Below are 14,217 nucleotides of genomic sequence, written 5' to 3'. Positions count from 1 at the left end.
TAATATGTTGTGTTCTTCAAAAATGGGGATGGTTTGTGTTAAGGACTAAATGTGTGTTTTTTAACTTGGGTCTCACTGTCTCACTTTCACCATTGTGGCCATGCTGACCACTGGCCATCATAACTTTGCACTCAACATCTCTGTTGGTGAGATTTGGAAAGAATAGACTTAAAGATAAGCATTTGAAATGAATTATGTAAAAAGTTTATTTTGATAACCTTAGGAGACTCGCATGGCTTGTCCTGATGTACGCTCCATAATGAAAGTGATGAAGTTAATATAAAACAACATGAAGTTAATGTAACCGATAAGGTTTGATATTCTAACCACACAGTTATGGTGTTTTTTTTTAGTATTTTAGTCTCAGATAAGTTTTCCTAAAAATGTCTGAAACACTTGACACATCTTTAAAACAGACTTCCCCTCTGTATGTTGCTCAAGCAGATCATACAATAAGATGCTGTGGCAAGCATTACCATGTACCCTTTGCTTTCATAATGAGTATGCTTTTCGTTATCTCATCCTGCTTGCCAATGTATAGATCGCTGCAGAAAAAAAAGATTTTCGTTGTTGTACCTTTCTGTGTGGGTTTTTTGACCGAGCTCAGTTCTCTTTTTCACCTACTCACATTGCCATTATTCAGAAATGAAAAACTTTAAACAGAAAGGACTGAATTCCCTCAGAACAGCTACAGTGGAAGCTGATTGGACTTTCCTCCCACATGTTTTTCATCTTATATGTGTTTTTCTAACAGGTACTTTACTGTTGTGTGTTTTCCCATATTGCATGTGTGATATCAGTTCTACCAGCTGTGATTATGTGACTGGAGTTTAGAGACAGTGTGTTAAGGTGTAGATGCATGAAGTAAGAGAAGGGAAATGTTTGTGTGTTTTATTTCTGTATCATCTGTCACTTTTGTGGATCTGTCTGTGGTTTAGACGAGCCACGATGCTGCACAACTTCTCTGCAAGCTTGGTGTTTAGATGTCTTTAGCTCAGCAGAGTACAGAGTGTAGGCACTAGTGCTCTTCTGTCATTACATTTGCTACATTATATTGAATGTAAATGTAAAATGTAATTTTAAAAGTGTCAAGTTTGCTTTTTGGTAAGAAACATATTTGGTCATAAAACTAAGCCCAGAAGAGAACAGATCATGGATATCAGTATGTTTTTGTCTTTGTAGAGGCATCTGAGCATTTCTCACCGGAAGCAATGACATGTCAGCTTGATTTTTTTTGTAGCCACAGTTAAAACCGTGGGGTCTGATAGATGTCTGATAGACGATAGTTGTCTGTGTACATTTAGATTCTGCAGCTAAGGATCACCTTAGTATTTCATAAGTGACTAATGAAGAAATCAACTTTCCCAGTTAGTGTTACTCTTCAGTAACAATAAAAGAAAAGTCCACCATATTTTGTCAAGTTCCAGGAGTTTTTGTCTGTGCTGTGATGTCTCGTAATGCTGAAAAGCTGCTGTTTGTTGAGCTGAGGTATTGTGGTTTTTCTCAGCAGCTGGAGCAAACCTCTAACTGTTCCCTCTCCTCCTCTGGCAAATAAATCCCTCAATTTGAGGTTTGGATACACAGCCCAGATATCCACCAAGCCTCTTGCAGTTCTCTGAGGGACCCCTGGCTGTCGCACACACTCACATATTTCCAAATTGTGAGGTTGTCAGAAAGCGTTTGAAAAATAACCAGGTGCCCTCCTCATCACTTCTGTTCTGCCTCCCCTTGTAGCTTGTGGCAGTGGTTTACAATACCAGTATTTTAGTGGTGATTGTGTTTACCTTGATACCAACTTCCCCTTTTGAGGGATGACACACTTGGTGGTCCAGGAAGTGTATCTATGGCAACTTTTTGTTGAGCTGGAAACGGCTAACAATCCTTTTTTTGTTTGTGTGTGTTTGTATATTTATTTTATGCCATGCCTTGAAGCGAAGTTCCCACAAGGTAGGTCCAGTGGACAGAGAGCCCGTTATATCTGTGGGAACACACACTGTCTCGACTTGTGTCTCGATAAACACACATGCGCTCTCCTGTGGAGTCTGACACGGAGCCTCGACCAGGCCCCTGTTAACACACCCTGTCCTGTCTGACTGTGATCTGCTCCCGTAGAGTGGCTTGTCTTGCTGTCTTCTGCCCAACACTTTGTCGCCTTGAGGTCTATATGTGTGATATAAGCAAAATTAAATGAGAGAAATGCTGATGTTGCATAAGGTGGCAACTCTCACACTTCATTCAAATTTATTTTTATTTCTCATACCTCATTTATAGATTAATATTTATATGCATATCTACACTGGAGTGTGAGTAACTGAAAAAGAAGGTAATTTCCAGAAAATGACAACAGGATGTGATGTGATGTGGCTGCAGGCACAGAAACCTGTTACGAGGTTTCGTGATCTGATGATGACGCGTACCCTCACCTTTTCTCAACACATGCAGCGCACTTCTCATGCAGCGCACTTCTCATGCACCTACGCCAGCATAGCAAATATCAATAAATGCATCCTCAGGAAGATTTTAAACAGCTGGTTTCTCACATGTGCATTTTAGCTTTTCTCTGGATTTCACATTCTGTTTTTGTGGGCTGTGACTATCATTTTCCACTGAAGTATTAACTGTCATCCCTCCTGTGCTGGAAATATTGTACCTTTGTGTCTGACGAGTGTCTCCACTCTGATGTCCTCCTTTTCTTCTAGTATGTCATCTATTACTTAGCCATATGTGTGTGTGAGTGTGAGAAACTCAATTCTTGCCTCAGAATGATCAAAACTGGATGAGATCTTTTAAGTGTTTCCCATAGAACTGAGACAAGGTTATGTTGACTGCAGTCTTAAGGCTGCAGGGTTTTTTTTCTCTGTTCATCTACATACAGTTGACCAAATGCGGTCAGGGGTTCATAAGGTGGCCCTTTGTCATAAATTACCCGATGAAGACACTGTTTATGCGTGGACAGGCCTCAGATCTGATGGAAAAAGGAAACAGATATGAGTACCTAGCTATACACACATACACACACCCCACATGCTGTCAGGCTGAGATAATCTCATCTCCATCTGCTTGCCTTGGATCTGTAATAGGCTGCTCCTGCTGCGTTTCTGACTGCCTGAACTAGCTTAAAATAATCAACATTATCAAGAGAAGGGATAGGCCAGACTGGGCAGGCAATCAAAATCCAAATCCCTCCATTCTGCAGCCGGTGTCTGTAGTTTCTCATTGTATATGTTTGTTCTGGCCCACATACAGTGCAGTCGAACACCAAAGACTGTTGCTGCTGCCTGACTTGGATTTGCACCTGTGACCGAGCGCTCGCGAGCTCTTATGTCTGTACATGTGCATGCATGAACACTCGTATGCACAAATGTGTCAACTCATGTAGGTTTTTATGCTCTGGCTGTGTGTGTGTGTAACCCATATGTCTGTGTTAATCAGGGGATACTGAGGGTTTAGTGAGGAGAGTGTGTCTGATGGGCATGTTTGTGTTGGTTTTTTTTTTCCTCAGGCACGACAGCAAGCTCAGATGAGGCACCAGATGGCTGCTGACAGCAAGAACGATTACTCCTCCTACCTGCAAAAGTTCAACCAGGAGCAGAATGAACATTACTTCACAGTCATCCCCAACATATTCCAGGTAAATATAACAACGTGTGGCTAACTTCCTATGTATTATTGCAGGCAATTGCACTTTAGAAGTATATTTCCAAACATTCATGTGCAATCATTATGTAGTTCATTTGCAGCCCACCACCCCAAACTTTCCTCTGGGTCGACTTCTAAAAATAAATTTTCAACATGTGAGAAACATTGAATAACAGGAGTTAGGATGAAGTGTGCAATTATTTTGTACAGGCTGTTTGGTTTGTTTCATTTTACCAGGTTGAGAGTTTGAAATACAAAAAATGGCCTTTTCACATATTTGTAAACTTTGAGTTTTCTCTTCTTACTTTCGTGCTGTTTTTCAAAGTATTTAAGCCTTTAAAAGGTGGGAAACACATAATGGATTTTCCACATGTTATAACAAATCTTTGACGCTCAATATCAAATGACAGCTCTTTTAGACAGTTTCATTCTAACCTCACAGTGTTTTGCTTTCAACAAAAGCTCTGCCCACTCAACTCTTATTCTTTAAGAAAAGCTTGTAAAGCTCACCTGTGAATATGGCTGCATTTCTGTGCAGAAACTTCAAGACATGGAGGAGAAGAGAATTGAGAGGCTAGGAATTTGCATGAAGACGTTTGCCGACGTGGACCGTCAAGTGCTGCCCATTGTGGGGAAATGTTTAGACGGCATGACGAAAGGTGCTGAGTCCATTGAGCCCAAGACTGTGAGTATACAGAAGTGGATATATGCGTGTGGCGCACACGCACACATACACACACACACACACACACACACACACACCACCATATGGGACATATTATTCACTCAGCCAGGGTGTCAGTCACAACCCACTCACACTACAGATTAGGCTTTCATTTAAACAACAAATGTTCCGGTGAGTTGCTACTCTTAAGGGGGCTTTTTGTAAATAAAAACAGCCCACCTGTGAACAGCAAAGTGCTTTGGGAGGACAGCGTTGTAACTGAGAGAACAGCTGAACCAAATGATTCTATTTATGGAATAACTGCCCTTTGATAGAACCGTAAGTAAACCAGTGAGATCTGAGCACACACTGTATGTCCCATGTGAGAGAGACTCCTCGGGCTTCTAGTCATCTAAAGATACACACCATAATTCCTTTCAACAATGAATGACAAATAAGTTTTATATGAGCATGTGAGTGATTTCCCCTTGAGTTCCAGTTAATGAGCCAGTAGCTGCAGCAGTCTGGTTTTCAGGCTCATATGATGCTAAAAAATCTGATGATAATGGCTGAACTGGGGGGGTATATTTCTTGATGCATTTTTACAGTATGAGCCGTGTCTGTGCTATTGATCTTTTCACTATGCTTCCTATAGTCTGAACATTCTGTTAAACAGACCTCCTGAGTATCTCTTTATTTTCGGTTCCCAAACTTCCATGAGGCTAATATGCAATTGTTGACTCTAGTTTCATCCTATGGCTTGTTATAATTTATTATTTTGATATTGTAATGCAAGGCTGTATTTGCCTGTGCTTGAGAGAAAATGAGTCATGCGATATATGGAGATGTCACATGTAGGCAGCTTGCCGTATGACCAAAAAAACAACACTATCCCCAGGGATTGCATAGTATGTGTGTGTCTAGCTGTGTGTATGGCCCAGCTCCAGGGAGATGACTCTGTCTTGTGAGTGGCTGCTCCAGTGAACAATGCCAGAGAAAAACATATCACATGCTCCATGTCTCTGTTCCTCTCATAGTCTCATGTACACAGTGCACAGCAGCAGATCTTTGACCCCTTATCCTAAACTCTAACCAGACCCTCTACCCTTATCAGTTCAGAGAGGCCGATGCACGTTGCACTTGATTAATGTGCTTCTTCCTGTGTCTGATGAGCTTGGCTCTGTCCCCGACCTCAGGATTTTTGTCATAACTCCTGCCTGACAGATTTAGGTCTTTTCGTCTTTCTTCTGTGGCCCACAAGCTGAACAGAGATGGTCTCTCTCCCGCTTTCCTTTCATGACACACTCGTGAGCCGTTATCAGACAAAAGCTACTGTAAACAAGAGAGTCTCCAGGCCACTATTGTGTTGCATGTTATCTCCAGACCTGCTGATTAGCTGAACAGTCTAAACAAACTGAGCAACCCACCCCACCTGAATCATTGCATTGCTTTTTATAATTCTTCCTTTGATATTCAAATTAAGTAAAATATATCAGGGATTAGGCTGTCACTGATTGCTGCAACATCTTTCCAACCGCTAGGACTCGAAGCAGGTTGTGGAGTCCTATAAGTCTGGGTTCGAGGCCCCGGGAGATGTGGAGTTTGAGGACTATGGCCAGGCCATGAAGAGGACGGCGTCTGAAACCAGCCTGTCCAACCTCAGAGAGACCAAGGAGAAGTCTGCTGGCAAAAGCAAGAGCAAACTGTGGCCTTTCATTAAGAACAAGAACAAGGTAACACATGAATGCACACTTAACACAGAGCTACAGTTACCCATGGAGCTTACAGCAAAGCCCCACTGGTTTTAGTGCATTTCAGTTTTACAAGATTTTCCTCATTTGGAGATCACCTTGCACTATGGGAAAATTTTTGTGGAGTGGGGTGGAGGGCTGGAGGGATATTGGTTCTGTTATATAATGCATTGGCTATAAGAAATATATGTGTTCAATGTCACATTTGTAGTATCTGTTACATTTCTAGCTCTGGTTGTGCATTTAATTTAGTTTCATTTTTGTGTAGATTTTTTGACTTCCGTTAAATTATTTTAATGCTCAAGAAATTTGTTGCTGGTTCATGTTACTATTGCCATTTTTGTTCTTGTTATTATTCGCCACCCATTTCCCCCCTCCCTGGCATTCACCCTCACCGATTTTGGAGCCTCCCTTCTGTAACACACACTAATGAATTTCCACCTTCAACTTGTGGATGGACTCAACTGGCAGATATTAACTTGATCTAAAATAACAGCCCTCCTTCACTGTGTCGTTGGTGATCAGCCTTGAGTAGCCTCCTTCGGTTTCCTGCTTCTGAACAGCCAGACCTATCCCTGACTGTCCTATGGGCTGGTGGCACTGTTGGTACTGAATTAGAGGAGAGCATGAGTGAGCAACTGGGTGTTCGAATGTGGGAGAGAAAGGCTGGAAGCTAGTGTTTCCAGATGAGAAACCTGACTGACTGTATAGACGGTGAAAGCGAGTGTTTGGGAGCACAGACAGCCATACAGAGAGGTATTTCTACTGTACATGCACACTTGCACTCATGCATGCAAGCATAACAGAAGCACATACCAAAATAAAACATTAGATGGATAATTTCAACAGAAAAGTATTAATATTTCCTCACAGAATCAGAGTTTTGGTGATGTCTTTGTGTTTGAAAGAAGGGGTTCTGTATCACTTGGCCATGCATGCGCATTGTGTGGTGTCTCAGAAAAGAAACTCATCGCTGCTTCATTCTCTAACTCCTCAACTACTGGTTGATGAATTATGCAGTTGGACATTTTAGGACAGCGATAAGCAATTAGATTTCTCTGATGATGACCTCAAATTGAGCTGTTGCTATCCTTGGGGATGTGGTGAATTTCTCGTCTTAGCTGGCATGTGATGAGGTCGGGAATGAGAAAAAAATAAAAAAGGAAAAGGATTCCCGAAATGGAAGCCTGCATGCGCTTTGACTGAAACTCTAAGCTGTTTGCTTTGTTGCAGCCGCTTGCTTTAACACGTTTTACGCTTCCTACTCACTCTGGTTGTTTTCTTCTTTTAACTGTTTTTTTGTGTTTTATGTATTTGGCTTTTTATTTACACAACGTAACTGATAGACTAGGTTTGAAGTTCCTTCAGTTGTCTTTTATGTTCTGTTTGGGTTTTTTGTTGTGTGTTTATTTTTAATATTTGTAGGAGGCTTATTTATTTCGTTTTGTGTTCCCTCCTCCTTTTCCTCCTTATTTCGTTGGATTCTTGCCCCCTTCTTCTTCTTCTTCCATGTTTTTCCTCCTCTTCCTCTCCGTCACGGCTCCCTCTCTTACTGGTAGCTTATGTCCCTGTTAACGTCCCCCCACCAGCCCCCACCTGCCCCCCCAGCCTCATCCCCGCCCTCACCCTCTGCTGTTCCCAACGACCCCCAGTCTCCCAAGCAGCACAAGGAGCCCCTCTCTCACCGCCTCAACGACTTCATGACTTCCAAACCCAAAATGCACTGCCTCCGGAGCCTGAGGCGAGGGGTAAGTGTGTGTGTGTCCAGCAAGCTTTGTGCATGTATGTGTGTGTGTGTATGTCTCTACACCTGTATCTGAGCTGTGTACCTGATACACTGTATGGGTGAAGTGATACAAAGGCCGAATCTTTGTATCTGTGCTCTAAAGGTCATAATGCCTACATGATTTCATCATACAGCAGATATCGAACATTACCTTTGTTACCAGTAACTGAATAAATGTAGGTAATCCACATGTAGGTAATGTGACCAGCTAGAAAACAGTGGTCCCAGATTGGCACTCCCAATGCCAAAATGATATAATTGGTGGGTACCAGCATTACAACTGGCCTCTTACCTTCACTCATACAGTACTTTGCCTTTTTGCTTCTTTAGCATGCTTGTGTAGCGCATAACTATGAATCCATGGTACTCGTCTGACTCACCAGCGGTCTCTCCATCTTGTCCCTTCATTCTCAGTATTAACTCTGTGCGCACAGTGAGTCCCACTCACCCACCTTTTCCCCTTTGACAGAAACTAGCAAGATGCCTAAACAGTCTTGGCAGCAGCATGGAGACTGCGGTTGCTCCCTGCGCTTTTCTCTGCAGTCAATGCTGGAGGCAGATTGTTTGTGTTTTGGTTTTTTGCGCATGATATAATGGAAAAGAACCTAAAGAAGAGGGTCAGGCCTTACAATATGAACAAAGTAATGAGTTATAGATAGGGCAGCTGGCTGACTGAGTAAAACCATGCGGAGTGAAAAGGCCAGAGTAATTTTAGCAGGCTTCCTGGAGAGTGGCTTTATCAGCACCAGCCCAGGGTTCTAGTGGGTGTCATCAACAGTTCCTGTTCTCGAGTCCAGTGTGTGTTGTAATGGAGTCGCTGGGCTGGGGCAGGTCATAGCATGCCTTCCCATAATGCACTTGAACCTGCCAGCTCTCCCTGACCTCAGGAATGGGCAGTAACTCACGTGTTCCTTCCGGACCCTGCAAATATAGCTTTTGTTTACGCTCATATTTTGAATGGGCAGTGGTTATTCCAAGTAAAAACATTTGCATGAATTGGTGCGAACATGACGTCTGAAAAGGCAAAAGAACAACACGGTGGAACAGTGTAGGGTGCGAGCATTTTATAGAGGAAACGATTGAAGTTTGGCAGAAGAAAAGGGAAGTGTGTGTTTTTTCTAGGGCTGCACAGATCTAGCAGGAGGCGTACATTTCTGGAAGCGGAAGTGCTGAAACAACTCTCAAAAAGAGTGATAAAACATGAACAGAGTTAAATCAGGTGCATTGTTTTTGATGTATTCACAGATGAAAAAGATTAAAGCTTGACCTTACTGTAACAATTCAGTAACACAACAATGAAGAAACTGTATCAAAGTGGAATGCTCTCAGAAACTTTGAAAATTTGAAGTAAATCAATCAGGTCCTAAACTGCATTCATTTCCATATCTCATGATAATGTATTTAATCAATTTGTTGTTTCATGTCTCATGGCAGCAACATGTTTATTTTTACATGTATATAGTTGTTGTTTGATGTGCAGAACATTTTTACAATGTAATTTCCTTCTTTTTGGAATAGTTCTACCATATATTATGGGTAACTAAAAGGAAACAGAAGGTACGTGGTTAATCCAGTGAAATAACAACAAGCCCTGCTGTCTCACTGACACAGACACTTTGGGCTAATGCCTCTGAACAGCTGCAGGTGGAGAGTCAGGGCAGTTCCTCAGCTCTTCCACAAACATGCCTGCAGCCCTCTGGTCAAATCGAGCTAACGTTCAACACTTCAATATCAAAAATACGACAATATCATTTTCAGAAGGAAGGCTCATTTTTAGAAGTTCATCTGCAGATCGTGCAAAGTCTTGGTAATCCTGTAATTTACAACAGTCTGAAATATTTTCTCATGTCTGCTAACTTTATTTATAGAATCTCTTATGCTAAAAGTTAGTTTCAGTTGGAGTCACCTTAGCTCCTTAGCTTACTAGCTGCTAGCTAAGCTATCTTATAATGGAAAAGTAACGATTTGAGAGGAAACTTTCATTTACGTCCAGGTCTTATTAACTTAGTCTATTCATTTTTATATCCTGTTAGTGAGTACTGAAAAACACATGTAATGTAATAATAAATAATTCTAGGCCTACAGGTTTTCCTTTATACTTTCATATTTTGACCAGTAAAATAGGAATTAAACAGAAATTCATTTGCATTCTACGCAGTTTGAAAATCTGTCATCCAAACTTCTGAATTTAATGCTGCAGAAACCCTGTTTAACACTTTTAAACGGTAAATCTTATTTGAACAAAAAAAAAAAAAAAGCTATTTTATTCCTCTCCCAACTCCTGCAAGGGGAACATCGTGCCACGTGAGGGATTGGAGTAGTTGCGACAGTAGAGGCGTTGTGTCTCTCTGCACAGTGGAGGGATGTCCACCAGGAGAGCCGTTATGTGGGGCACATTAGCCGTCTAATCCATCCACAGTTACTGTGTATGTGTATGTGTGCGCGTGTATGTGGTTTGTGCGGGATTGGAAAAGAGAAAGCCTATGTGTTTTGGGAGTCAAATTAGAGCTTTAAGACGTCAGTGCTGTTCTCTGAGTTCTCACTGACAAAGCTGTGTTCTCTCTGACAACCACCACAGCAGCAATCCCCGCGCTCGCTCATTTGTCACAAAGAGCTTATGAAGAGGACTCTGGGCCGACCCACATATGCTTTTGAAGCACGGCAATATGTTGTAAGTGTGCGTGTGATGGGTGTGAGTACCAGGGTGTGTGTGCCTGTGTGTGTTTCTGTGAGCGCGAGCAGGTACGTGGTGTGAATGAATTTTGAACGCGTGCAGATGTGTGTGATTAGTAAAAGCCATGTACGGCACATGCAGTAGCCTCGCTGATAATTTGTCATGTGACACATTCAGCCTCTACGAGGAGATTGTTTGTCACAGTTAATGAGGGAAAATATCCTCACCAAGGAGGCTAGTGTCTGTGCCTGGGTCGGTATTGATCACATGGCTCTGACACGTGGAGAATCGAGACGAATGATCGGAGAAGGTGATGACTTCATCCCACATCACATGTTATCAGCTTGAGGTTTCTTGTTTGCTCGCAGCTGATTCAGGGCTTCCCCACCGAGCATCAGCTAAGGGTGAATTCACAAAGTGTCACAAGCACCTCAGGCTGCATGGGATTGTGGGTGTGAGGATGCTGCACATCCCGCCCAGCAGTCGCCCCTTCTTGCCAATCAAATCTCGCTATCAGCAGGATGTGATATTGGGCGAGGTGTTGGTCACACTTTGGGTCTGGGTTCAGCCTTAAGTACCCAGAATTCACCCCTCCAGGGCTTTCTTTGTGCTGGTGTGCCATGCTGCAGCAATGTTATCTGTCATTAAGGGCCATAGTATACCTGTATATCTATGTCTGTCTGGGTGGTTGGAAAGTTTACAGGTGGATCTGTGGAGCAGGGACCATATTTATCCAACTTCTAAGAATCACACTCAAGAGCTGATGTCACCTTCAGAAGAGGAGAATAAAACACATTTGCAGCTTATCCTTACATTAAAGGAAGAACAGCTCTCAAGTGATGGCGTGATTTATCACATGTATGCTCAGAGCAGCAAAAAATGATTTTATTTTCAAGTGCAGTTCATTAACAACAATCCAGTATATTTATAAGATATAAATAGGGATAAAATACTCTGCACTGCAGTCATCTAAGGTCTGCTACTGAAGAGACCTCTGAAGCAATATCAAGTTGTAAGAAATACGATAAATAACTTTTAGACTGAGATTAAGGGCCACTCAAAGTGAAAATTTATCTTCTGCCCTGGCTCGTGAGAATATACAACTTCAGCAAACTAAAGGAAATACACTCAGTGACATCAATGTAAATGAAATTATTTTTTGTGCTCCATGAGTGGAGCTTCACACATGGCAAATGTAAGAATAATATAATAGTAGGGAGTCGAGAGGGGAGTATCTGAAGGCATCGTAGTGAAGACCATAAGAGGCCATTCCAGTTGGATGACTTGATTAGTGGACCAAAGTGAGTAGATCTCCTCTGCGCACCAGCTTGTGAGCCTCTAACAGGATTACAAGTCATCTGCTCCAGCTCGACCGGCCAATGGTTGTTAACCTGCTCCCTGTTCTGTGCTTTGTATTCAAAACATATCCACATCCTCCCTAAAACCACTGAGTTGATGGCCTAAATAAACCTTTAAAACAGTTGTTACAATCATTTCTTCTTTCCTTTCTCTCTACTTAACTTTTAGCTTCCCCTTATTTGTTTTCTATCTTCATTTAGCCGTTTTCATTTGAGCTACATATGCAGTATGTATATATGCAGACCTGGGTATGTGTGGATTTGTCTTTGTAAGTGAGTTTAGACATTTTGGTTTTAAAAGTGTCTCTCCAGCTTGTCTTGTGTATCTGCCTCCATGTCAACGTATGGAGCCGCTAATGTGATACGTGCTTTTGGCGCCATCTGCTGTCACTTGCCTGTCATTGTAATGGCAGCAGATAGGGAAAGAGTAAGAAGTAAAGGGTACGTCCGTCCCCTGTCGCAGTCACTCTCCCTCTACTTCTTTCTTTACATTTATATACATCTGTCTTCCTTTTAATTTTTTCCTTCTTTATTTCATGCTTTCGCACTAGGTTGGCCTTTTTGCCACCTTAATTCCCATTTTCATCAATCCATCATATTAGCAATGTTAAACTTCACCACGTTAGAAAAGAGTGGCAGGTTTATAACTGAAAAAGCTTTTTTTAAATGATACAATTAGCAAACACATCTAAATCCATTAGTCGCTAAGCAGCAGGTCCTCTTTTTCTTAAATGGTGAAGTTTGGCAAAGCAGTGCGTTTTCGGAAAATACATGTTTTTTAAAAGGAAAATGAGACAAATGGCCGTAATGTTCTCCTGATGTTGACTTTTGTCTGTTGTCTGTTTCTCTCTCCTGCTCCTCGCCATTTCTCTCTCCTCCCCCCCCTCATGAAGCTTTCTCTCAAGCTGGTAAGCATGACCGTATAACCGCACGACCATAGCGGCATGACCATAGCACGCATGTCACGTCCTCCCAGTTAACACATTGTGAATAACGTTGTGTTCGCCGTTATGTTTTTGTTGTGCTCTATTTTTTTTTTTTTCAGTTTTGAATTTAAGTTTATAATTTAATTTTTTTGTTGTTGTTGTTGTGACACAGCTGTGGACCTCAGACTCATGTCGCTGTCTCATTTGTGTGTTATTTTGCTGTTTGTGTGTTTATGTCGTGGTTGTGTTCTCGTCGCGTCTCTCCCAAACTGTGTGTGTGGTCTCTGTGGTGCAGATCACACTCAATTCCCACGTCCGGAATCTCATTGAGGTGATCAGATTTACTCTGTGTTACGTATGTCGTCTTGTAGTCTGTCTGGTAGTCCTTCATGTCTCGACAAACTGTATGTCCTTGTAACAGAACACTAATCTGATCTTATGTAGCAGTCGCTCACTCATGTCCTCACCCTGCATGCTGATTTGTATTATTTTTATTTGTTTATTATTTTAGAGTTCTGTTCCATAAAGCTTACATAGTGTACATGAATATCAACCATCCATTAATATTTTCATCAGGATACAACAGTTTATAAGATAAAATAGTTTAATATTTTTCTAGCTACAACCAGCAGGTACTTAACTTAGTTTAGCTTAGCTTAGCTTTAAGACTGGGGAGCAAGGGGAAACAGCTGGACTGGTCCACCTGAACCTCTAAAGCTCATTAATTAGTATATTAACTTGGTGGTATTTTATTCAGATGTTTGGATTCCAGGTGTTTTTATTCTCAAATAAAAATGTGTTTATGTTAAAGAAGAAAAAACTCCAACAATCAAGTGCAAACATATTCTCCAAGGCTCGTACCCTGTGCTAACAGTCCCACAATGCAATGTGTCACCATTTCTAAATGTGAAAATGACTTTTTTGCGACTCTGCGCCTGTCATTGATGAAGCAGAATGATGATTAATAAGTAGTAATAACTGAGTGAATTTCTTAGTGTCTAGGAAGTGAGTTGAAAGTTCCCAGTTGACAGAGCCAGGCTAGCTGTTTCCCCCTGCTTTCTCTTTTCACGCTAAGGTAATCTGACTGCCAGCTGGCTTCATTTTTAGCGTACAGACACGAGCATGTCTCTCTGCACTGAATAAAGTGTATTTCCCATAATATTGCCATTACAGTCAGACTTTTCCATGATTTCTTATGAGGTTTTCTTTTGTTAAAAGAAACTTGATTCCATACAGAACAATCAATCTGTAAATTCTTATCCAGTTTAAATTTAACAACAGATTACTTAGTGCCCACCCATAGTTTGGTCTCACATTTCACATAGATTATAGAGTTTCCATATCTTGGGGTACGTAGAGAATGTAAACACTAACAACATGACTTCTATCTCGTAATCTATAATCACTCAGAAAATATGT

The 14,217-nt window shown here is 41.5% G+C and overlaps 1 protein-coding gene across 19 annotated transcripts in view; it reads left to right on the top strand.

Annotated features, from left to right (window-relative positions):
- The window catches only part of LOC124052144 (formin-binding protein 1), a 56,053-nt gene that overhangs the window by 34,531 nt on the left and 7,305 nt on the right, over window positions 1–14,217 (top strand). For 4 of the 19 annotated variants that reach the window (XM_046376089.1, XM_046376085.1, XM_046376087.1 and 1 more), the window contains exons 7-12: window positions 3,503–3,631; window positions 4,178–4,324; window positions 5,845–6,036; window positions 7,614–7,802; window positions 12,766–12,780; window positions 13,094–13,129. In XM_046376089.1, coding sequence (XP_046232045.1) covers window positions 3,503–3,631; window positions 4,178–4,324; window positions 5,845–6,036; window positions 7,614–7,802; window positions 12,766–12,780; window positions 13,094–13,129 — 708 coding nt within the window. The remainder of the gene's footprint in view (window positions 1–3,502; window positions 3,632–4,177; window positions 4,325–5,844; window positions 6,037–7,613; window positions 7,803–12,765; window positions 12,781–13,093; window positions 13,130–14,217) is intronic. The other 15 variants (XM_046376091.1, XM_046376092.1, XM_046376097.1 and 12 more) reach the window with 10 other exon arrangements.

This window comes from Scatophagus argus, chromosome 20 (genome assembly GCF_020382885.2).
Source record: "Scatophagus argus isolate fScaArg1 chromosome 20, fScaArg1.pri, whole genome shotgun sequence".
Lineage (NCBI taxonomy): Eukaryota > Metazoa > Chordata > Actinopteri > Scatophagidae > Scatophagus > Scatophagus argus.
The sequence above is the reverse complement of the archived record's forward strand: the minus strand, read 5'-3'. Positions and strand labels throughout refer to the sequence as shown.